Raw genomic sequence first — 21,672 nt, forward strand, 5'->3', positions numbered from 1 at the left:
GGGCGCGGCGGCTGGCGCCCCGTTACCCTCATCGCGGTCATCGCCGGATGAGACGAGACCGTACCCCACGCCGTCATCATCATTATATATGAATGGATGGCTACATTGCCAGCAAGTGCGGGCACTGTGCGCACAGCTTTTGCGCACAAAAAAAAGTTGCCAGATAATGCTCCGTCGCTCGCTATGATATATCATTATATCATCGTCTATATGCTTCCGCTGGATAGGACGTACAGTAGGAGTACTTTCTATCCATCCATCCAAAGCTAGGGAGCTTTCAATCTCGATCGCGCACTCAGCTCGATCGATGGATCGTACTACAAGCAATGCACCAATCGGTGTCGAGCGGCCGGTAAAAAACTTCTGGCCCGGGGGCCGGCGGGTGCATGCAGCATGCATGCAGTCTGGGCGCCGGTCGATACGAACAAGCGGCATGCATGCAGCGTGACAGCGAGTACTCCACGAGGTAGCATATGTCATGTACTCCTGTGTGTGTCCGTATTGCTCGACCGATGGACCGGTCGATCGCTCCATAGGATAGCTAGCTGAGATCGGCCTCATGTACATAACAAGGACAAAGCTACATGGACGAAAGAAAAGGAAAGCACAAAGGTGGACGCACGCCCTGGCCCTGGCCTAGCTAGCCACCGCGACGGCAAGCAGGCGCTGTTCTCACCACCGAGATCTATCTATCCTATTCCTATTACGCCGATGGATCGGCAGCGGATGAGCAATGCGATCTAGGCCACACATCCCTCCAACTACCTGCTTAGCGTCGCTGCTCGCTATAGCAGCTATCTACGCTGCACTGCATGCTTCGACAGATCACGCATGGATCGGCGGCACTGGTGGGCGTGGACCGTGGTGCTGGATGGGCGGCCGGCCGCGCGCGCCCCCGCCGGCCGGCCCTGTTCACGGCCTTCCCGAAACGGAAAGTGGGCACCGACGCGCAGCGCAGCTAGCTATAGCTAACACGGCCGCCCAACCCAAAGCTGGCGCCCGGGCAAAAAGCCGCATTATTTCCCCGCGGTCCAGATCCAGCGCCAGTGCCGGGATGGCGACGGGAGAAGGAGACGCCGCACGGAAAACGAGGGACGCCGAGGGCAAAGCGCGCGGCCGGCGGCCCCCCGGCCCCCATGTAGCCCCCTTGCTCGTGCCTTTCCGTGAGACCCGGTTAGGCTGGACCGAATTCGTGATAGCGTCGGCACAGTATTCTCCGTACCGAAAACGGAACGAGCGCTACAGTAGCTTAACTCCGGATCTATCTTTTGCGCGAAGTGAGGATGAAAACGTAAAAAGTTAATTAGTAGATGTGATTCATTCAATGTGTGGAGTGGGCCATAGTCATCTTCCCGGGTCGGGGCGTAACACTTTCCCTCTCCTCCTAGTCTTTCCCTCGCTGGACTGATCGACCTCGACGTGGCCGTGGCTGTGGTGGGCACAACCGGGGCGGCCGGCTGCCCGCGCGTGCGTACCGACACCGCCGGACGTCCTTGCTTCGGCGCGGCGCGGCGCTTGCCTTTTGCCTCGCGCGGCCCGCGCTATCTGTTTCACTGCTCCTCAAGGCGTGGCGTGGAGGCGGAGGCAGATCGCCAAGACGACCCCAGGGGCGAGATGGCCCCCCGCGCGCGGCAGGACTGCAGGAGATGAATTGCTCGCGTCGCTATGCCTGCGCCGTGTGTGCTGTAGTTGTGAGCAGGGATGTGGGTGGATCTTGTCGGCCGAATGTTTTTACGTATCGATGCTAGCTGGCCGTTTTTCATTTGCATGCAAGCGCTTGTACTAGTAGTACCTGCTGTGCGTGTCAGTGTCTATATACTCCCTCCAAGTCATTTGGGGCTGTCTGATGAGTAGCCTACGAAGCTCCAAGTCATTTGGGGCATCCAACGAAAGGAGACAAGGTGAGATGCGAATAACTAAAATTGTGCGTATTTACGTTAGCTGAAATTGACCAGTTGATGTGCTACTGCAGCTACGTACACAACACACCTGTCTAGGAGTGCTACTAGTAGCTTGGGCAAGCGACACGTACGTGGATCGACGTACAGTAGCAGTTTCCCAGTCTGAATCATGCATGTGCCAGTATGGTAGTGCCATGCTACGTACGCGGGACCGTGGCGGCAGGGTGGGCGGGCGACGCGACTAAATTAAATCGCGAACGTTCACTCGTTTACGGTCGGACGAACGATCCGATAGCCGCTGCAGTTTTCATTTTAGGAATAAACAAATCCCACCACTTTCCCGTAGGCAAGCGTTTTATTTTATTTTTGCACATGCGAACGAGTCAGTCTCGTTTTTCTTTTCGCGCGCGTGCACGGGAAGCTGTCGTTCTCTTTCCTCTTGCGCATAACTTAAACAAACTGAGTTACACAGCATAACTTCGAAGGTATAAGTTAAGCGCGTGCTAAGTTATAGAACATTCTCTTTACATTTCATCAGTATTTTTCTTTTCGTTTCAAAAACTAATCATTTGGGAACATGAAAAAGGGTTTAAAAAAGGGTGGGGAGGAAAATAAAAATAATTTTTACACCAGACTACAAAACAAAATCCCATGAGATGATGCAAACTTCAATAACAAGTTACAAAATAGATTTGCATAGCTTGTACAACTATGATATTCAGCATCTATGTCTTCAATTGCAAGGATCTGCAAAATATTTAATATTTAAAAATCATAAATATAAAAAGAACAAAGTTATAAACAAAAAACACATAACTTAATAGCAAAAACTAACATGATAATCTAACATAAGGTGATAAATATGAAACTAAGTACAGTAAGTTGATCATACATAACCTTATACAATAAGTTAATCAAATAAGTTAGGTTGCAGTACACATGAAAAGACAGGTTAGTTACATGACTCTAAACAATAAGTTAATCAAACACGTTAGGTAGCATACACATGAGAACACAAGTTAGATACATAACTATGTACCATAAGTTAATCAAATAAGTTAACTAGCATACACATGAAAAGACAAGTTAGGTACAACTTATACATATAACTTATACACATGACTTCAACATATATATACCTTTAACGTGACAAAGTTAAAGCACATAACTTATACATATAACTTATTACATGACAAAGTTATACGCATAACTTTTATGTATAATATTTTGTGGAACAAACTTATTAATATAATTTCATAGAAAGCTACAAAAATTATATAGAAAACTTTTATGTATAACTTGTTTGTATAACGTAGATATATAACTTGATAAATGACGTAGATGCAAAGTTGGACGTATAAGTTATATTCAAGAATTTAGATGTACAAATTAATACCATAACATATTAGTAGAAATGTGAAAACTATGTACAAAAATAATTATGTAGTATAACTTATAAATATATATAACAAAAAAGAGAAAAATGGTAGAAAAAACAAAAAGGAAGAAAAAAGAACGTTTGTGTAGGTGTAGCCATGCCACCGAATAAATATGACCAACAGAAGTTATTCAATACAACTTGTGTGCATAAATTGTATGTTATATGTCATAATTTAATACATATAAATTGCTACTGGAAAAAATTCTTCTCAACATATGTAAGTGGGGTCTAGTTTTGTTCATCTCGTCACGTAGAACACAGATGAAATTAAAAACAGAGAAGTTATAGTATTATGAAATAAATATTTTACTTTTTCAAAAAAAAAAATGACGTCAGCCGCCGGCAGCCAGTCCATGCGAGGCGCGCGCTGTTCGCTGAACCGAAATCGGGTGAACGCTCGCTCAAATGGATTTGGGGGCGGGCGGGGCCTTTCGCCTGCGGCAAGCGATCGATCCGGTGGACTGTGACGACCGGGCCAGTACCTGTCTCTGTCTGTCTGCTCTTCCACGTTTTGTATTTGCCCTGTGGCGAAGGCGTGACCTGTGTAGGCTGTAGACAGGCAGACGGCTGCTCGCGTGGGCCATCTGGCCGCCGGCCATTTGGGATCACACGGGATTCAGGGCGAGGCCACCGGCGCCACGGCGCGAGCCCGCAACTCACGCCCGTGACCGCGGCAGGCAAAATCACGGCGCTCGGGTGACGGGACGGGCGTGGCGTGTTCTCGCATGCCACAAGCCCACAACAGCTTTGGGAAACCTGTGCATGGGCCGTCCCCTTCTGTTGGAGCGACGAATTTCTTTCGGCTGGGCTGAAGGACGGCCTTTTTACCGGGCTAACTCTTCAGCTCTCGTCTCTGAACTTTTTATTAATTTTTTGTACTGTTTTTGCTAAAATAATTGTCCCAATAAAAAATGGTAATGACTTGGAATCGCAGATCGATACTGCGGAGTTTACCTGTCCGTCGATTCAAACGGCACAGTGCACCTAAGAAAATTATAACTTTTTCGTATGAGCTTGAACGAAGATAAACTTCATATATGAAAATTATATAGTTCGACGATATCAACAACTATGGGGTTTATTCCACCTGAATCCATCTTGGTGCCCAAATAATCAATATGATGCTCAGATCTACAAATACAACAAGAAACTTGTCTCAATTATTTCGGCACCAATATGGATTCAAATGAGAACACTGTGATATATAAGTTGTAGATGACATCGAGAAATGTTTTTCGTCATATGAAAAGTTATGATGTTTAGAGATATGTTGTCTGTGTCCACCACTTTGACAGGACTAGCAATCCTTGCGGGCCTATCACCGCCATATGCGCCGGAGTCGGCTACGATAACGCTTCACTATCGGATTTTAAGCCTAGGATCTGAATAATGATTAGGATCCTATTGATATTGACACTAAAAATTCGTTATCGCTACTGATTCCAGCCACGATTTGATAGTAACATATCATTGTCTTTAAGGATGAGGTTTTCAAATTTAACAATTTTATAAGGTATGTAACTGGTTCTACAGTGGTGTCTTCCTTCACAGGATTTTTAACTTTTTGCCATCGTTACGGATGGCACTCCTCCGTTTGCCATCTTTATCCGCGCCCCTACATATTTACCATCGCAAACAGTAACGCTCCTACGCTTTTGCCATTTTTGCTGAGGTGGCACGCCAGCGTGGTAGCAAGCCTGGAAAGGCATACAGGGCATGCGAAATGACCTATGTACCCCTGTTGCTTCTCTCCCTCCCATCGCTGACGCGTGGGCCCTACATGTCAGCTTCGTCTTCAACCTCCTGCCATCCTGGATGAACGGAAATCTGGCGTTGCCTTCGGAGACGCGGACTCTGCCGCGCGGCTACTTGGACATCAGGAACTTGAGAGCCGCTAGGTCTGACCTCTCCACCATCCTGGATGAACGGATGATGCAGCAGGAACCGTTGGGAATCAGAAGATTGATGATGGCATGGATGGATGAAGAATCAATTCTTAAATAAATAATTTACGTACGAGATGCAGTCGACGGGGCAGGTGTTGATGGCATCGACGATCCTGTCCTCGTTGTCAGCCCACTGCACGACGGCGCGGGCGCGGTCATAGACGGACTCGGGGCCGAGCTAGGAGGAGTAGAGTGGGCGGCTCGTGTAGATGGCAAACTCGGAGCGGGGCGCCTGCTCCTGGTCGTAGGTGAGGCGCGCAGCCGGGTCGGAGAGCAGCGCGTACACCTCGTTGAGGACGACGGCCATGTCATGCCCGCACGCGGCGCTGGCTACGTTCGGGTGGCATCGCTTCTGCAGCGACTGATACGCCGCCTTGATCTCTGACTGCGGCGACGACCGCTCCACTTCCAGCAGCTCGTACAGGTCGTAGTCCGACACCCACGAGCCGCGGACACCCCCTCGGCCTGTAGCCGCTAGTCGCCGCCATCGCCGGATGCTTCGGCTCGGCACCAGTGGCGAGCGCTTGCTCGCCTGTGCCGTGGCGGGCCGCGAGGAGCGTAGCCTTGGGGCGACAGGGGAGACTGAGACGGTGTTGACGAGAAGCGCGAACATGGCAGAGCGTGCGGTTCAGCAAGGCGTACCGGAGGTAGAGGAGTGGCAGCAGCTCGAACCAGGGACTGCACGAGTTCCCCCTTCCCTCTCCGCGAGGTGATGGCGGGAGGTTGAAGATGAAGCTGACATGTGGGGCCCACGCGTCAACGATTGGAGGGAGAGAAGCAGCAGGGGTACATAGGTCATTTCATATGCTCTGTAGGCCTTCCCAGGCTCGCTGCCACGCTGACATGCCACCTCAGAAAAATAGCAAAAACACTAGACGGTTACTGTTTGCGATGACAAATATGTATGAGCACGTATAAAGACGATAAACGGAGGAGTGCCATATGTAACGATGGACAAAAAGTTAAAAATCCCTCCTTCACACTGCCACCTTTTCTTGTGGCTTTGATATGGCGAGATTCCATTCTCGCCAACTGTACTACGAAATAATTTATTGCCATTTAGAAGCGACTAAATATGTTAACTTCAATTTAATTGGAAATTTTAAATACTATCATCTCAACGTGTGAGAGGCTTATAGATTTCCTAATTCCCTAAAAACAAATTAGAAAATTTATAAGGTCTGTTTGAAACACAGGAGTTTTACCGCAAGAATTTATAAGAATCGGTTTAATTTCACATAAAAATAAAAATAAAAAAAGATCTCCAGACTGACCCGAAGGCTTGCCTATGCAAATCATGTCGCTAACTGTGAAGGCCTCGAACCAAACACGCTCTCAGCCAGTTTCTTGGTGATCTCACTGACTGGGATCCGTGATCCGTCAGGCATTCACCTCGGGTGGGCGACCGCCGCCTCCCTACGCCAGGTGCCCAGGTCTTCGTCGGGGCCTTGGCCAGCGACGAGCACGCACAAGGTATGCCCACCCCTTTCTCTTCCCCTCCTGCTGTGCGAAGCCGAACACCCAAACCCTAACGTCATCTATTTGGCCATTCGTATTGGGATTGAACTGGGATCTGATCTAATTACAAAAGTATACACTTGTATTATGTCTACTAACTTCGATTTTTCTTGTGAAGATTATCGGGTATACATGCGTGCCACCATGTCCTTGACCGGGTCCGCCCTCGCCAATGATCCCTGCCTCACCAAGATCCTGTCCAAGCAAGGTGCCGTTCCTTTACTCATGTCTCAATTGATCTCTTGCGCTAGTTTATCGTTGGTAGACAATGCGTGCGATCTTGCTAAAGGTCAATTGTTTCGCTTTTTTTTTATATATAAGTCGATGGAAGGGGAAAGGATCCCCCCCCCCCCCCCCCCCCCCCCCCCCCCCCCCCTCCCCACCCCCCCGATTTTCATTCATCTATTGGCCTCTCAAGGCCTGATAAGTCAGAAAACATTTTGTTTGCGCAAGGCGGTTACATGTCCGAACAGATGGTTGTTTCTCAGTTTCGGTAGTGCTCTGATGGGGATCTGATGCGTTTGCTTGTGGTAAAGATGCCAATGTTTTTTGAATGAGGTGCATCAGAAATTGCCATAACTCCATCAGCTTGGACTCATAGCATGCCTGGTTTTGATCGTATTATGACGGATTAATGCACGGGACTCGAGTTTCCACATGTAGCATTAGGCAATTCCACCAACTACCGTGTTGACACCCTGATTTTTTTTTTTGGGTGTGTTGGAGGTGTTGACATCCTGATGTAGTGCTACCAAGTACCGGATGCTGCACTCACATCTATATCATGCTTCTAGGTTATTAGCATGCCTTATTTGCATCCATGAATGTGAAGAGCTACACCGTAATACCGTATAATTCTAGATGTGTTGGGCCTACCAGGCCATGAATTGCGATGTGTCATTAGCATATTTTGTTGTACCAATAAAATGTTGTGTCATTGATATGGTTGCCTGACATTAACTATTCCTAGTTTCACGCACAGTCTCATGGCCATTTAGTTTTCTAACTAAACTATGCAAGTCTCTAAGTAGATGCTCAATATATTACAGGGGACAACAAAGTTCTCTTTGCAGACAAGGTATTAAAGTTCACCCAGTCAGGAAAGATGAAAAGGCGCATCCTAGTGATCACAGACTTTGCGCTATACCTTGTTGACCCCGATGCCAATATATTGAAGAGGAGGATAGCACTTGCTGCTGTGGATAAGCTATGCATTAGCAACCTCAGTGATAACTTCTTTGCGATCATTGTGCCGACTGAGTACGATTGTTTAATGGCCAGCACTAGAAAGAAGGAAATTGTTGATGTCATAGTTAAGGCTATCAAGAGCACATCTGAGTATGAACCTGAGGTGGCTTCCTCTAACAGGTATATTGTCTCTCGAGAACCTTTGGTGTGTCCTTCTAATAGCCATGATCTGTTCTGATCAATTGCTTCTCAGCTCAAACTCACCAAGTTCTTTTGGGAGCTGTACCTGCAGTACTATAGTTTAGACCTTTAGAAACTATATACATCATTGGCAGGTTATCATTGTCTTCCATGAACATGGTGACACCAGTTCTCATAGTAAGAAAGAACTAATGTCTGCAGTTAAAAAGTGCGAAATGAGAATGAGCATTAAAATAGGAGAATAACTACAATGTGGTACATTGTGTTTCATACATATGTTATATGTTTTACATCAACCACCAAAAGCCAAGTACACTTTGATAGACCAGCCTAAAATGTTCCGCTGATCTGATTTTTGCTACACCCTGCCACCCTCTACATTTGGATTGTCTGTATCATTGTAGTATTTAAGTTGACCTAGTGGCTAAGACTATAATCCAGGCTCTTCTACATTAAGTTTTTCAACAGTAGTTCTACCCTATGCATGCTGTATCTGGTGTTTCTTTTTAATGATCTTCACTGTTTATGCAGAAATTTTAATAGCACCTGAATATTCTCACCACTGTGATTTGGCAAAAATGAACATCTCTGATGCCTGAAAACATCCACATCTTTTTATTGCTGATGAATTACAGTTCAACACCGTGCTTTTTCATTCTGCAGGTTTGAGTACCATGCAGCTGCTGAAGTTATTAAGGTGGTCGAATTTGAGGAAGTTGATGGTATGCTTAATGTCGACATTACAGAATATAGATGCTATGAGCTAACCTTAGGCTGTTTATTCAGTTACTTGGAACAAGCTAATGCATTGCTCTTGTGAGCTAACAAACAATCTTGTATATTTTCCTCTAGATATATCTCTACCTGTTCAATTATGAGAATGATGAATATATGCAGTTCCGTTATTTATGTCATTGGCACTTAAATCTGATTTTCTTTCGGTGTGTGCTCATATTTGCTTATTCTCTTTTTGTACAGGAGGCACAAAAACCAGGATCACGAACAAGGAAAAGTCATGATTCAGATCTCTTGGATGAGTGGTTTCCTGTAAACTGTATAGCTCTTCCCTTTTCAAAGGGGTGTTATCTTCACATGTGTAGTGTGTACCGCAACCTCAACGTCAGTTCTTTTGTTTTTCTTTGTACTATTTTATTACTAGACAACTGCACGCCGTTGGCGTCCCGCATTCTAATCGAGCCTATGGCTTGCAGATGCCACTGTAACTGGACAGGAACAGGCAATTCTTGCCCTTGTTGAACCCCTGGAGCATTGTTAATTTTGACATTAAGGATAAATAATCTTCCAAGATAGTTCCAACAAGGCTAGTCCGTTGTGTGATGACTTGACTATTGCAAACGGATTTAGCCGTAGCTCTCAACATGTTTTAACGGTTTGGATGTTTTAGGTTTGGATGGATAAGGATACTGCCATATTGGGGGTCTGCTGACCTAGCCGCTTGTTCGGCTGGGGCGGGCTGGCTGGGCTGGCTGGCCAGCCCCCTCATATGGATACTATTCACATGAACCAGTTAGCAATACTTCTCTCTCACATAAACGAATCAGCAACGATACGAATCGGCCAAACGAACAGTCTGGCCCTGACATGTCTGCATCATCCCGTGGAGTCTGCATGTTTCTCATTCACGTATCATTAAATGCATTTGGTTCAAGGTTTTAGTGAACCGTCTCTAGACTGTGTACTTGCAACAGTGTAAAGTTAACTTCAGCATGATTTCGCTAACGAATCTCTTGAGAAAAACAAACAGTGGTATGGAACTGTAGCTCTATCACCATAATTAACAGAAGAATCAGATAAGATGGCTACTACACCTGGAGCACAGCTCGCGGACTTTAAGGGGAACGAACAAAACATCCAATTTAATGGAGAACCAAATGCTATTGCACGCAACCCTCCTGTCCACCGCCGGCACCGCCGGCACCGCCGACACTTTAAAGCTCCTCACTTATGCAAATTTAAACCCTGCCATGCTAATCTATCCACTTGACAGGCTCATCACCGGTTTTGCACACTGCGATTAGCCTGCTGCAGTGGCTAACCTTTGGGCCCCGGACCCTTGCGGCAGTGACCTAAAGGACTCATCAGCTTTACCATTGCAATGCAGTGCTACTATCAGTTTCAACCTTGCTGTACTTGTGTCATTTCAAGGGCCTAGGAAGGACACCTTTATTAGCCAGGTAGCTCCCACACAGAAAGCTTTGTTCTATGCCCGCCTCACTTTTTCTCCCTACCATCCAACTTTGTGCTCTTGTCCTCATCTCCCCTTCCCATCCATTGGATGCTGTCACAGGAACACAGTGACTCAGCGGCAGCTCAGTGTTGGTGAGCTCAGCTGCAGCAGAGCCACTCCACTCCTCGCTGTCACTGAAGGTCAGTTCAGCACTTCAGCTCACCATCACCACTGCCTTCTTCCAATCCTTCTTCCTTCTATGTTAGGCTTATCCTTTGGATCTTGTCGCTGTGTGGAGTGCGGTGAGCATGCACTCCATCTTCCTTTGTTTGGTGGTTGTGAAAAGGATGGGGAAATCTAGTACCTGATGGAGAACTTAGGGTAACTGGGGTTTCAGATGTTGATGTTTTTGGCTTAATTGCTTCATTGCACTTACGCATGCATGCCAAAGTCCCTATTGTTATACTGCTGCTTAGCAATTGAACCTTACGGCTTTGTATTCTTGCTTCATTTTGGGCAAGATTGTGTTGTACGGTTGTTCTTTTCCTGAGTGTTCTTTTGTACATATGCCCACTGTCCAGTGTGTAGATTTTTTTCCCCCATTTCTTACTTGGGGTTTCCTTTCTCTTCTTTTTTTTTCCCCTATTCTCCATCTCCTTGCGTGTAGTGTGGTTCTTTGCCAGGAACTTTGGTGCAGCCAATTCGGAGAAAGAGGTGAAGTAGAGATAGTGCCATGTTGGTCCCAACTGTCAATCAACTTTACTCCTGTCTTCATACTCCACTTCATAAGCCTTTTATTATTTGTATTAGGTTGTTGGAAAGAGTACTTGCGTTAGGTGCAAGTGCAATCCTTACTGCGTTACAGCTGCAATTCTGTGTATAACTAATTATATTCACACTTTAGGACATGCAGTCTCCTTTTACACTGAATATATACGGTCTCTGGAAGACTGAATTTGCAAAGATAACTTGGTAGTTGAAGTTTTTCCGATATGTATCATGTTGAATTGATCTTGCTAACTAGTAGCCCTAGCAAATGTTCTACCTGTATCCACGCTAAAGCTGGATATGCTGTAAACCTACATTGCGTCTGTTGTTTTGTCTCCAGGGAACTTTTCATATATATCATCGAATACTGATAGATATAAAGCATCCCATGATGGATCATAAGGCATGGCTCTGGAGAAAGAAATCAACAGAAAGGGAGTTGGAGGTACATCATCTACACTTCCAAAATTAATAAGTTTATATAAACTTGTTACTAGATTCTTATATCTAAAACGACGAATTTTCTTCCATGCAGAAGGAGAAGGTTTTATTATTAGAGAAATCCTTGCAAGACTTAAATGAACAACTTTCATTTGCTCATTCTAAGTGCGTTGAGAAGGATGGCATTTTAGCTAAACAGTCAAAAGTAGCTGAAGAAGCCATATTAGGTATTACTGTACTCATTATTTGAGTATTATGGTGTCGCATTTTCTGGGATCATAACTAGTAGTTTTTACCTATGTTCCACCATCCTAAAAGTAAAATGGACATATACACTGGAATTTTTTTTCACAGTGTTTGTATTGCTAATATGGATACTAGGTTGGGAGAAAGCTGAGGCTGAGGCACTAGCTATCAAGACACAACTTGATGATACACTAGATGAAAAAATGGCAATGGAACAGAGGATTTGTCAGCTTGAGGAGGCTCTAAATGTTGCAATGGTAGAGAGGGACTCACTAATAAAGGAGACGGCTCAAATGATTTCTTGTGAACAAGACAAAGTTCAGAAGCTGGAAGAAAATTTAGTGGAGAAAATAAACATAATTGCTAGCTTAGATGCCGAGAACGACAAACTTTCTGAAATTCTGTCAGTAAAAGAGAACATCATCTGCGAGCTGATTGAGTCCAAGGGAGTAATAGAGTCAAAGTTCAAGGACCTTGCAGTAAAGCTAGAGTCAGCCGAAAGATCTAACTCTTCACTTAGGTATGAGGTTTGCATGCTGCAGAAGCAACTTGAGATTCGAAGCGAAGAAAGGAAATTTAGTCTCAAATCTGCTGACGCTGCACACAAGCAGCACCTTGAGAATGTAAAGAAGATAACCAAGCTCGAATCAGAATGCCAGAGGTTGCGTTCAATGGTACGTAAAAGGTTACCAGGTCCTGCTGCCATTGCCAAAATGAGAAGTGAAGTTGAAACAGTGGGTAGTGATGCAGGGATCACAAGGACAAGAAAGTTGAATTCAGTGACATCACAGAACTCGAGTGTTTTAGTACAGAACTCTCATGATACATCACATGGAAATTCTCCGTTACTTGCAAGGTTACATGCCATTGAAGACGAAAATAAGGCCATAAAAGAATCTCTTTCTAGAAAGGATGGTGAGCTTCAGTTTTCTCGGACTATGCTTGCTCGCACAACTTCCAAACTTTCCCAAGTTGAAGCCCAGCTTGAAGATTTGTCAAAAGGTCGTACTACTGCAGAATTGGTCAAAGGTAGCCCTACAGTGGTTGAAAACCCTCTTTCATCTATTTCTGAGGATGGCCGCAATGAAGATAATGTCAGCTGTTCAGGCTCATGGGCATCAGCCTTGTTGTCTGAACTGGAACACTTCAAGAAGGAGAAACTCACAGCACATTCCAGTAAGAGCACAAGAGTATCAGACATGAGTTTCATGGATGACTTTGCAGAGATAGAAAAGTTAGCATCTTTATGTAATGATAAACATGTGGAACCATATGGTTCAAAGAGAGAAGCCACAGAGTCATCTGGAAAAGAGGTAGTTGCAGTTGATATCTCCACTGGAACAACTGACCAAATTCGCCGACCTAAGATTGAGAAGGTTGTCCTGAAGTTAATTGAACTTATTGAGGGAGTTATCCAAAGATCATCAAAAGATTGTAGTAGCACAGTTGTGCTATCTGGCGGCGATGAGGAAAATGGTCAAGGAACACTATCAGGCTATGTTGCTCGTGCATTCTTGTGGAATACATCAGAACTTACTTCTGTACTGCAAAATTTTGTTTTTGCATGCAACGAGCTTCTGTATGGGAGTACCGATGTCGAAAGCTTTGTTCATGACCTCCAACTCACATTAGATTGGATAATCAACCACTGCTTCTCACTTCGAGATGTATCAGACATGAAGGAAGCCATCATGAAGCATTTGGAATTAAACAACAGTGATGGACTTGAAATTGTTGCGGTAGCCAGGCACACTGGAATCCATACAGCAGATGAGCCTAGAACGCCGGAGAATGTTCAGATGTCCTTATTATCTGACTCAAGCTGTATAGATATTAAACCTGATGTTAATAAACAGAAGACAGGCAATGAAGTAGCTGTCTCTAAATTTCAGGGGATAGAAGAAAAGGCTTCGCATTTGCGGGCAGAACTTAATGAGCTGAAGGAATCCAGGAAAATAATGGCACATGCCGATGGTAAATCAACATTGACTGAATGTATTACACATGAATCCATCTTCATATCTGGACAAAATAAGGGCAAGCAAGAGGGGGTTAGTTGTCTTGAACCCAAGCATCAGCTTGAACGGTAATTCTTTTTTCAGCCTGGTCCTTCCATGGTTGATACTATTCTGTGTAACATAAATTATTTGCTAGCAGTTGCTCCGCTAAAGAAGGCTCAAAAAATGTCATCGATAATGAAGATAAACATCTACAGATGGTGAGACCCTTATGATCTTTCTTGTCCTTATCATTTTCCTCAAAGCAATTAGTAGCTCTACTGTAAAACTGACTAGTGTAGTCGACATTTCTTTTCCACCAGAAAAGGCTCATTTTCTGTCCAAATTACTAAGCGAACCTTGAAACTAACGCCCATTCTTTGCTCAAATTACTAACCAGACCTTATATCATCTGTGCCACAGGAGCTTGAGATCTCAACAGCATCAGAGAAGCTGATTGAGTGCCGGGAGACAATCATAAACCTGGGGAAACAACTGAAAGCCCTTGCATCTCCGAAGGACGCCATCCTTTTCGACCAGGTGCTTCAGACGGCGGCTCAGTCTGAGCGGAAGCCCCGATCGCAATCACTAAGCGAGATGCTATCCATGGAGGATGGAGGATTCTATTACTCAGGCTCCCCAAAAACCAAGGAGATCATCTGTACTGAACCAAGCGCGCCAGGCGAAATAAACAGTCCTGCTGCCGATGAGGGAGACGACGGTTCTGCCGCAGCATGCAGCTCTTCGCATCCAATGCCAGTGGCTGCACACGTAAAGCAGGCTTGCAGGGTGAATGGAACCTGCAAGGGCGAAGCCGACGTGAAGGTTGTGACGCTTGCCGTTGTCCCGAGAAAGCAGAAAGGGAACGGCAGCCTGCTGAAGAGGATTCTGACGGGCAGGAGGAAGGAGGCCATGGCCAAGCCACAGGTGGTGCTGAGTTCTTAGCTGACAGACAGAATGGAGGTTTTGGACATGGCAAGTCTCTGTTTCATGTGTAGATTTGTGTGCGTTTGTGCGTGGAGCCGTGTTCATGTGAGGTTAGTAATAAAGTTGCAGTGTGCTGCGTAGATGCTGTATGTATTAGTGGTGTGTGTGTGACGTAGTGCTCTGTCATGAACTCATGACCCTGTTTTCTTAAGACTACCTTCTTGTGTGTTCTGGGGAGGTTCCTATACCTGTAACCTGTTTGATAGTGGCTAGTTGCCTAGTTTGTTGGCAATGGCATGTGTTAATGTGCTTCCTCTGATGAAAGAACCATGTTCTGAATGACCGCAGATGTCCCCTGTGAGTTTCTGCTTCCCTTTTTCTTCAGAGAGCAACGTCAGTTTTGTTTCTAAACTTGGTTACATCTCTTAAGTGCAGTGTCAACTTTCTACTTTATCAATAGAAACATTGCACTATCAGTGTCGATTTGTTCAGAAAATAAACCTACTCCGTGACAGTTCCTAGTTTGGCTCGGATATAATCGTGGAGGGCTGGAGGCGTGGAGGATGGTGACATACGGGGTCTTACCCACTTAGCCATTGAGGAAATTAAATTTTGGGGTCTGGCCGGGGCAAAAGGTATCTCGCATCTCTAGTTCATGTCTTGCTCGAGATCGAAGGCACGGCCTGTACTCTACTCATATATTGAGTTGAGTGACTGCGTAATTTTCGTGAGTTCTTTTGCCCTTTCTGTTACTTATGTTACAAAAATGTGAAAAAAAGAGACGTGAACATGATGATACACAATCTATCAACAGAGGGCTCGGAGACACACGGCTGGTCCCTTTTGGAGGGCTCGGAGACACACGGCTGGTCCACAGCTTTTGGGCTTGGAGAGCCCAAACCAGCAGCCATTGGACCGGCCACGAGTCAGTCATCAGGGTCCGGGATATTGAGGGGAGTGGCTAGCGCTTGCACATCCGGACGTGTGCGGATGCCCGCGCAGCCTGGCCCCGTCCGCTTTCGCCCTACCCCACGCACGCACTTTGTTCCCGTCTCTATGCCCGTCGGTCGCCCTGACCCCTCCTCTCTCTCCGCGCGAGCAGCACTCAGGAGCTAGAATGAGCAGCTGAGGACGAGCACGGCCGACCATAGCACCACTGTTCGCTGACCCCAGTGCCCCCCGTCAGCTGGCCCCCTGGCGTGCCGCACGCCCAGTCCGCTCACCCCCGGCCGAACAACATAAAACACTTGCAACATAAAAAACATTTAAATGCAACATATGTCTGAAAATAGATAAAACATTTGAAACATGCACTTGCAACATGTGTATGAAACACATGAAACATCTAAATTGCAACTTGCAACATAGGACTGAAAACAGCTAAAACATTTGGAACATACTGTTGCAACATATGTGTGAAACATGCGGATAAAAAAAGATTGCAACATACGCCTGAAAACAGATGAAACATTTGAATAAACGCTTGTAATATGCCTCTAAAACACTTGCAACATAAGCAACATCCCACCATCTACTTTTGTAACATCAAGATAAAACAATTACAACATATGTCTGAAATACTTGAAACATACATATTCAACATAGCGGAGGGTAAGGCCGGGGCCAGTCGATTTTGACCGTCGGGGTGGGAGCCGACGGCAAGCTGCAGCGCGCGAGCACGACCAGCCCCGGCCATGCTCGTGGGTGCCCTTGCCTCGGCTGGGGAAGATCTAAGGTGCCACGGCACGTGCGCCCCAGTGGCCATGCCGGCGTCAGCGGCGCGCACGACAGCGATGGGGTTTAGACAGACGACGAGGGAACGAGCGACGCAAGTGACCAGGACGGGCATGCGCAGCCGGTGATGGGGCGCGGGGCGGTAGGGGAAGAGCACGGCGCGACAGCTGATGAGCACGCGGTGAGGAAGGGAGCAGCGTGGCATGGCAGAGTGGGCGTGAGCGGATGTGCGTCAGGCGGACGAGTGGATGTGCGTCGAGCGTATATATTTGTTTTTTAGAGATAACCAAATTTTCCTCGAGGGAGTGATACAAATTCTCAAATTTGTCTAGTAGGGGCCGTTTGGTTCTTTAACTAATAGCACGGTAAAAAACTAGTAGCATGGTAAAAGAAACATATCTTCAACAAGAATCACACTTCTAAGGCTCTAACAGCTGGCTGTACAATCTTTGCAGCCCATCTCTCAACCAACCCATAAAGTAGTTAACTCTTCACTATTAATACATGACCCACTTATTTCTCTCATGCTTCTTCTCTTTCTCTCTCTCTCCTCTCATCTCTCCTTCACATTAGCATATAACCCACTTACTGCCCTTTACTATACTTATACTTGCTCTAATGACTTCCAAAAGATGCCTATGGTAGGCTAGTTAGAAGTTATTGGGACATGATTGACCTAAGAAGTCCGTGTAGTCAACAACATTCGTGGCCTAAATCTAAGGTAATAGATTTTATGAAGGTGACCTAGTGGGGAAACATGTTTTGGCAAGATTATAACAAAATTATGAAAAGTATGGGATCTGTCTACGTTAAGGATGCAAGGTGGGGCGGGCTGCCGCGCCAACCTGCTGGGCTACCTGCGCCACCAACCCGCATGAGACCGCAACCTAACCCACTTAGATAGAGTGCGATGCAGCGTCCGGCCCGCATATTCCCAGCGACAACCCACATCTGGCATCGGGGCCACCAACCCACATCCCGCTTGCACATACACTGGGTCGTTACTGATAAGGATAGATGTTGATGAGCGCGAGAGTGACACTGGTATACTGCTCGGCGCGGCGCACTCTTGTGCGGAGCTCGCCCTCACCGGAGTCGGGGCGGACTTGCGTGGCCTGAGGCCATCGACGCACATTGTCCTCGTAGGTCATGGCAGCGCCGAGCCACGTGAGCGTGTCGTCCACACGCGCCAAAGCAACTAAGGCCCCACGGCCTGCTCAACACCGCCCAGCTGCTCGGTCGCGCGCGGGCCGTCTTGGTCCTCTGCCGAGGCTGGAGGACACGCCGGAGCCGAAAGACGGTATGCGCGCGGCGAGTCGTCGACTCGAGGGCGGCCAACGTGAGGTTGGCGGAGGCGAGAGTGAGGCGCGCGTGGAATGGACGGAGGCCACGTACGTATGGGGCGAGGCCCGCAGGCGCGCAGCAGAGCCGCGGACATAGCGTATATCATGCAAACGAACATTGGACACCGAGATAAGTGGGCTAGCAGAACCCGCATCTTGCCGCGTATATCGTGCGGCAGTTGCGGGCTCGCTGCATCAGCCCGTGAAGCCTTTGCGGCTCGGCGGACGTGGGGCGGGTTAGCCGCTGCCGCCCCACTTGCATCCTTAGCCTAGGTGACATTCAGTTATTTTAGCCCCTCCTGATTTTTTCCTATGCACTTAAACTGTCTTCTAGCTAATTTACACCGGCTTATCACTATATTTACAATGATTTCTTTAGTGCAATTTACTAATCACAGTGGTGTAATTTTGAGATAATACAAATATATGTTATTTTTTTCAAAAAATTTTACAAATTATTTGTATGGAATGTAGATATCAGAGAAATATATGTCAAAATTTTCACAAATTGTTCACAAATTAAAAAAAATACAAATTATTCACAAATTATGGTGGGACCCACTCTCCCAACCGTATCCCCTCCCTTCCCTTCCCTTTCGGTTCCCTTCTGTAACTGCGTGAGCCGCACAGAACCGTTGCTACTGTAGCGGCCTTCCCAGATCCTAGCCCCCCGCGCGGGAGGCCTTCCTAGCTCCGGTGCGGCGACGCCCCTCCTTCCCCACCCCGGCGGCCATGCGGCGACGCCCCTAGTCCTTCCTGGCCTGGTGCGGCGCCCCTGCCTCGCCTTCACCGCCCAGGCACCCCCTGCTGGTCGTCCTCGCAAGATCAGATAGCCCAAAAATTAGTTGATGGGAGGAGGAGCAAATCAACTGGTTGAGCTTTAGCAATTCTGAAAGTGTGTTGATTTTGATATCTGAGGTGAAATTGTTCCATAGATCCATACCCCAATGCACATGCGTGAGAAAACTCGCGAACAACACAGCGGACATCGTTCTGTTTTTTTCCATCACGAGAAGGTAAACACAAATGGAAACACGCGTGGTTATAGTGTGGCCAACAATACTGCGATAGAGTAGCATATTGGTAGCAGGTCTAAGAAAATCTAGCGAGCCACGCTGGTTGCGCGGACATTCGTCCTGTTCGCATGGCTGTTAAGCTATGGGCTAATTTGTTGCGAGAGAAAAATATTAATTGTTGGTTGGAAAAATACGGTTTATAAATCAAACAAACCGGACGATTATATGGCAAGCATAGGATATCTGCGGGTCGATTGGTCTTGTTGAATTATTCATGATTATTCGAAATAGAACGCATGTGATGGCTAGTTTTTTTTTTAAACGACTCATTGCTACTTGTAGTAAGCATGGACATTCATTCTCTACAGTAATAAAAAGTAGGAAAAACGCCCGGTGGCCCAACGGCCCCTGGCCTGGCCTGCCTGATGAAGCGGCCGGGTACAGGACACGACGGGACCTGCCGCCTGCGCGGTGGCCCATGGGCGGCACCCCACGAGACGGGCACGGGGCGCGGGCGGCACCACCAGTCCACCAAGCGCGACCCATCTCGTCGTCACCGCTAGCATAGCAATAGCAATAGCAATAGCAAGCAAACTTAGGCCGGCCCGCCATGCATCCATCCGCATCCGCCTGGGTGGCTGGGCCCCTGGCCTGCCCGCGTCGTTTTCCAAGCGCACGTCCAGTCCGTGTGCGCGCCTTTGCAAAAGGCGGGGGAGTCTCGGAAAAGAGCGACAAAAGCGCACCGCATTCGCATGCACGCGCCCCTCCTGTCCTCGACGATCTCTCCCGGCTCGTGCCGCCTGCCCCTTGCCCCGCTCCCCGGCCTGCCGCGGCTGCCTCTGCCTGACGGCAGCATGGCTGGGGGCCGGGGCGTCGCTGGCCGGGCTCCCTGCCCCCAGTGCCCCGCTCGGTTGGATGGACGTGGGCGGGCGGCACCCAGCCAATGACGCCACGTATGTAATGCATGCATGATGCATAACTTGCTGGTTGCCCCGCGCGCGCCTGCGGACTTTGCTTCGATTCACCCCCGGCACGGGCCTCTTTTTTCAGCGTGCGATTGGCGATGGCTCGGCCTGATGCGTTGATCGATGCCAAGAAGCGAGAGCTCTGTGTGCGACGTCGTCACAAACAGTGTGTTTCAGTGTTTCACATGACCGAGACGGGCGGAACACCCAACACCTCAACTCGGGCCGGCCTCGGCGGATTTTTTTTTGTGTCCATCACTCCATCACGATTCACGTGCACTCAAGACTCAAGAGAGAGTACATACTACAACTACCCACGTACGCGTCGCATTGTTTGGTACGTCGTCGGCCGTACTCCGGGCTGATCGAACACGTACGGCCTGGACACCGAACGAACGACACCTCCATTTCTATCCCAAAGGTGAAAGGTACGTGCGTATCTGCACATGGCCGTATATATGGCGTATGAACAATCCCCCACTGGCTGTCCACTGCTGCTGCTAGTGAGTGGTACACGATGTGTTTCAGATACACACCGTATAATTGGCGTCAGAGCATGTTCCATGCAATTATAACCATGATGTCATCGGTACATGTTTAAAGCGAGCCGAGGAGGAATGTATAAAGCTGGAGCAGAAGGCCTGCTGCTCAGGCCACAGGCCTAGGGTATAGTTGCCTCATAAAGCCTGAACTTGCGTCGGCTACAAGCAGCTTATTATATACACAGAAAATGGTGCATGATTTGGAGCGCCAAAAAGGATCCGTCGTCTAGCGTAAAAGCTCTTGCCTCGTAAGTAACTCATATAAGTGTTGTCTAGGCAATGCATTTACATATATACGCCTTATATGGTTCGTGGTTTTAATTTATATGGTTGATTAATTTACATATATACGCCTTATATGCATTTGCAAAGTTTGGATGGAAGCTCTCGAGCCAAATTGAAGCTGTCTGTTTTTTTAGTTCGGGTTTTCTTTTTTTGCTTTTATCTGGGTCGTGTGTTCGTGTGCTCGTTTTTGAGTTAGGTGAGCCTAAGTGCTTTTGTGGATGTTCAAGGCTGTGTAAATCTCGAATGATGTAGATGCTGAGACCTTTTCATTTGCTTGATGAAATATGTATCCCCTGATCTAAAAAAAGTTACTTCTTGGTTCAAAAATTTATATGTGTTGGCATATTACAAATTCGTACCACCTTAACTTAAACTTCTAGCTATGCCACTAATAGTCAATTGTCATGCATGAAGCATGATAATGATTATCTGCTTAACTATGGTCTTACCCGACATACTTATCGTGTGAAAGCTACAACATCTAGTCTATATATAAACCTGCTAAATAGGGGGCTCTATGTAATAGTTTGGCTCTTTTACGTAACACGCGGCCGGATTACATGCACTTTCTTCCATGTACGTGTTCATACTTGATACGCAGCTTAACAATATCATATAAAGTGAAAAACTAATACATACTATATTGGTCTTTCATTATATGTCTTTGTGTATTATGATGCAAACTAATCTAGCAGTCATTGTTTATAACATTTATTTTTTAGATTAGATGGCTTCCTAGCAGCTAATAATACAAAAATTGCTACGGGACACTTAAAGTGATGTCATGCATGGTGTCAGCAACACCAAATAAAGTCTAATTGGCTGCTCATACTTTCATTAGTGACATTTACTAAAAACACTGTGTCCATTAAAATAATGTTTTCTGAGTGAGTAGGAGTGAGAAAGGCCCCGTTCGGATGGTATGCATCTGGAGGAATTTAGATAATTTGGAGGAATTTGTGAGAGGAAAATACTGTTCCGGATGAAAAAAGAAGCAGATCAAGCCGGGTTTAAGGGCACGCGAA

At 46.7% G+C, this 21,672-nt stretch overlaps 3 protein-coding genes across 5 annotated transcripts; 2 read left to right on the forward strand and 1 right to left on the reverse strand.

The window, feature by feature from the left end:
- Nucleotides 1–5,466: 5,466 nt before the first annotated feature.
- On the reverse strand, nucleotides 5,467–5,901 carry LOC136496191 (chaperone protein dnaJ C76, chloroplastic-like). The gene has a single exon (XM_066491878.1). The coding sequence runs from the start codon at nucleotides 5,899–5,901 to the stop codon at nucleotides 5,467–5,469; it is 435 nt and encodes a 144-aa protein (XP_066347975.1).
- A 663-nt stretch (nucleotides 5,902–6,564) lies between these two features.
- On the forward strand, nucleotides 6,565–9,529 carry LOC136497431 (uncharacterized). Its single transcript, XM_066493228.1, has 5 exons — nucleotides 6,565–6,761; nucleotides 6,925–7,014; nucleotides 7,856–8,174; nucleotides 8,859–8,917; nucleotides 9,174–9,529. Exons 2-5 carry the CDS (start codon nucleotides 6,939–6,941, stop codon nucleotides 9,212–9,214), a joined length of 495 nt encoding a protein of 164 aa, XP_066349325.1. The 5' UTR covers nucleotides 6,565–6,761; nucleotides 6,925–6,938; the 3' UTR covers nucleotides 9,215–9,529.
- Nucleotides 9,530–10,458: 929 nt separating this feature from the next.
- Nucleotides 10,459–15,111, forward strand: LOC136496851 (filament-like plant protein 7). 3 transcript variants are annotated; one of them, XM_066492614.1, is made up of 6 exons: nucleotides 10,459–10,583; nucleotides 11,492–11,596; nucleotides 11,687–11,819; nucleotides 11,974–13,924; nucleotides 13,996–14,056; nucleotides 14,259–15,111. In XM_066492614.1, the coding sequence occupies exons 2-6, from the start codon at nucleotides 11,540–11,542 to the stop codon at nucleotides 14,778–14,780; spliced, it is 2,724 nt and encodes a 907-aa protein (XP_066348711.1). In that variant the 5' UTR covers nucleotides 10,459–10,583; nucleotides 11,492–11,539; the 3' UTR covers nucleotides 14,781–15,111. The 3 variants fall into 3 exon arrangements, with proteins under 3 accessions (XP_066348711.1, XP_066348713.1, XP_066348712.1); XM_066492616.1 differs by having other exon boundaries at nucleotides 10,534–10,685; XM_066492615.1 differs by lacking the exon at nucleotides 10,459–10,583 and adding an exon at nucleotides 10,631–10,764.
- Nucleotides 15,112–21,672: the final 6,561 nt, after the last annotated feature.

This window comes from Miscanthus floridulus, chromosome 12 (genome assembly GCF_019320115.1).
Source record: "Miscanthus floridulus cultivar M001 chromosome 12, ASM1932011v1, whole genome shotgun sequence".
NCBI lineage: Eukaryota > Viridiplantae > Streptophyta > Magnoliopsida > Poales > Poaceae > Miscanthus > Miscanthus floridulus.

Excerpts from the sequence above, each read along its gene's own strand:
- LOC136496191 (XM_066491878.1), bottom strand. The coding sequence starts at position 5,901 with ATGTTCGCGCTTCTCGTCAACACCGTCTCAGTCTCCCCTGTCGCCCCA.
- LOC136497431 (XM_066493228.1), top strand. The coding sequence starts at position 6,939 with ATGCGTGCCACCATGTCCTTGACCGGGTCCGCCCTCGCCAATGATCCC. Across the intron at positions 7,015-7,855 it reads CAAGATCCTGTCCAAGCAAG|GGGACAACAAAGTTCTCTTT; the intron begins GTGCCGTTCCTT and ends AATATATTACAG. Across the intron at positions 8,918-9,173 it reads CGAATTTGAGGAAGTTGATG|GAGGCACAAAAACCAGGATC; the intron begins GTATGCTTAATG and ends CTTTTTGTACAG.
- LOC136496851 (XM_066492614.1), top strand. The coding sequence starts at position 11,540 with ATGATGGATCATAAGGCATGGCTCTGGAGAAAGAAATCAACAGAAAGG. Across the intron at positions 11,597-11,686 it reads CAACAGAAAGGGAGTTGGAG|AAGGAGAAGGTTTTATTATT; the intron begins GTACATCATCTA and ends TCTTCCATGCAG. Across the intron at positions 13,925-13,995 it reads CCCAAGCATCAGCTTGAACG|TTGCTCCGCTAAAGAAGGCT; the intron begins GTAATTCTTTTT and ends ATTTGCTAGCAG.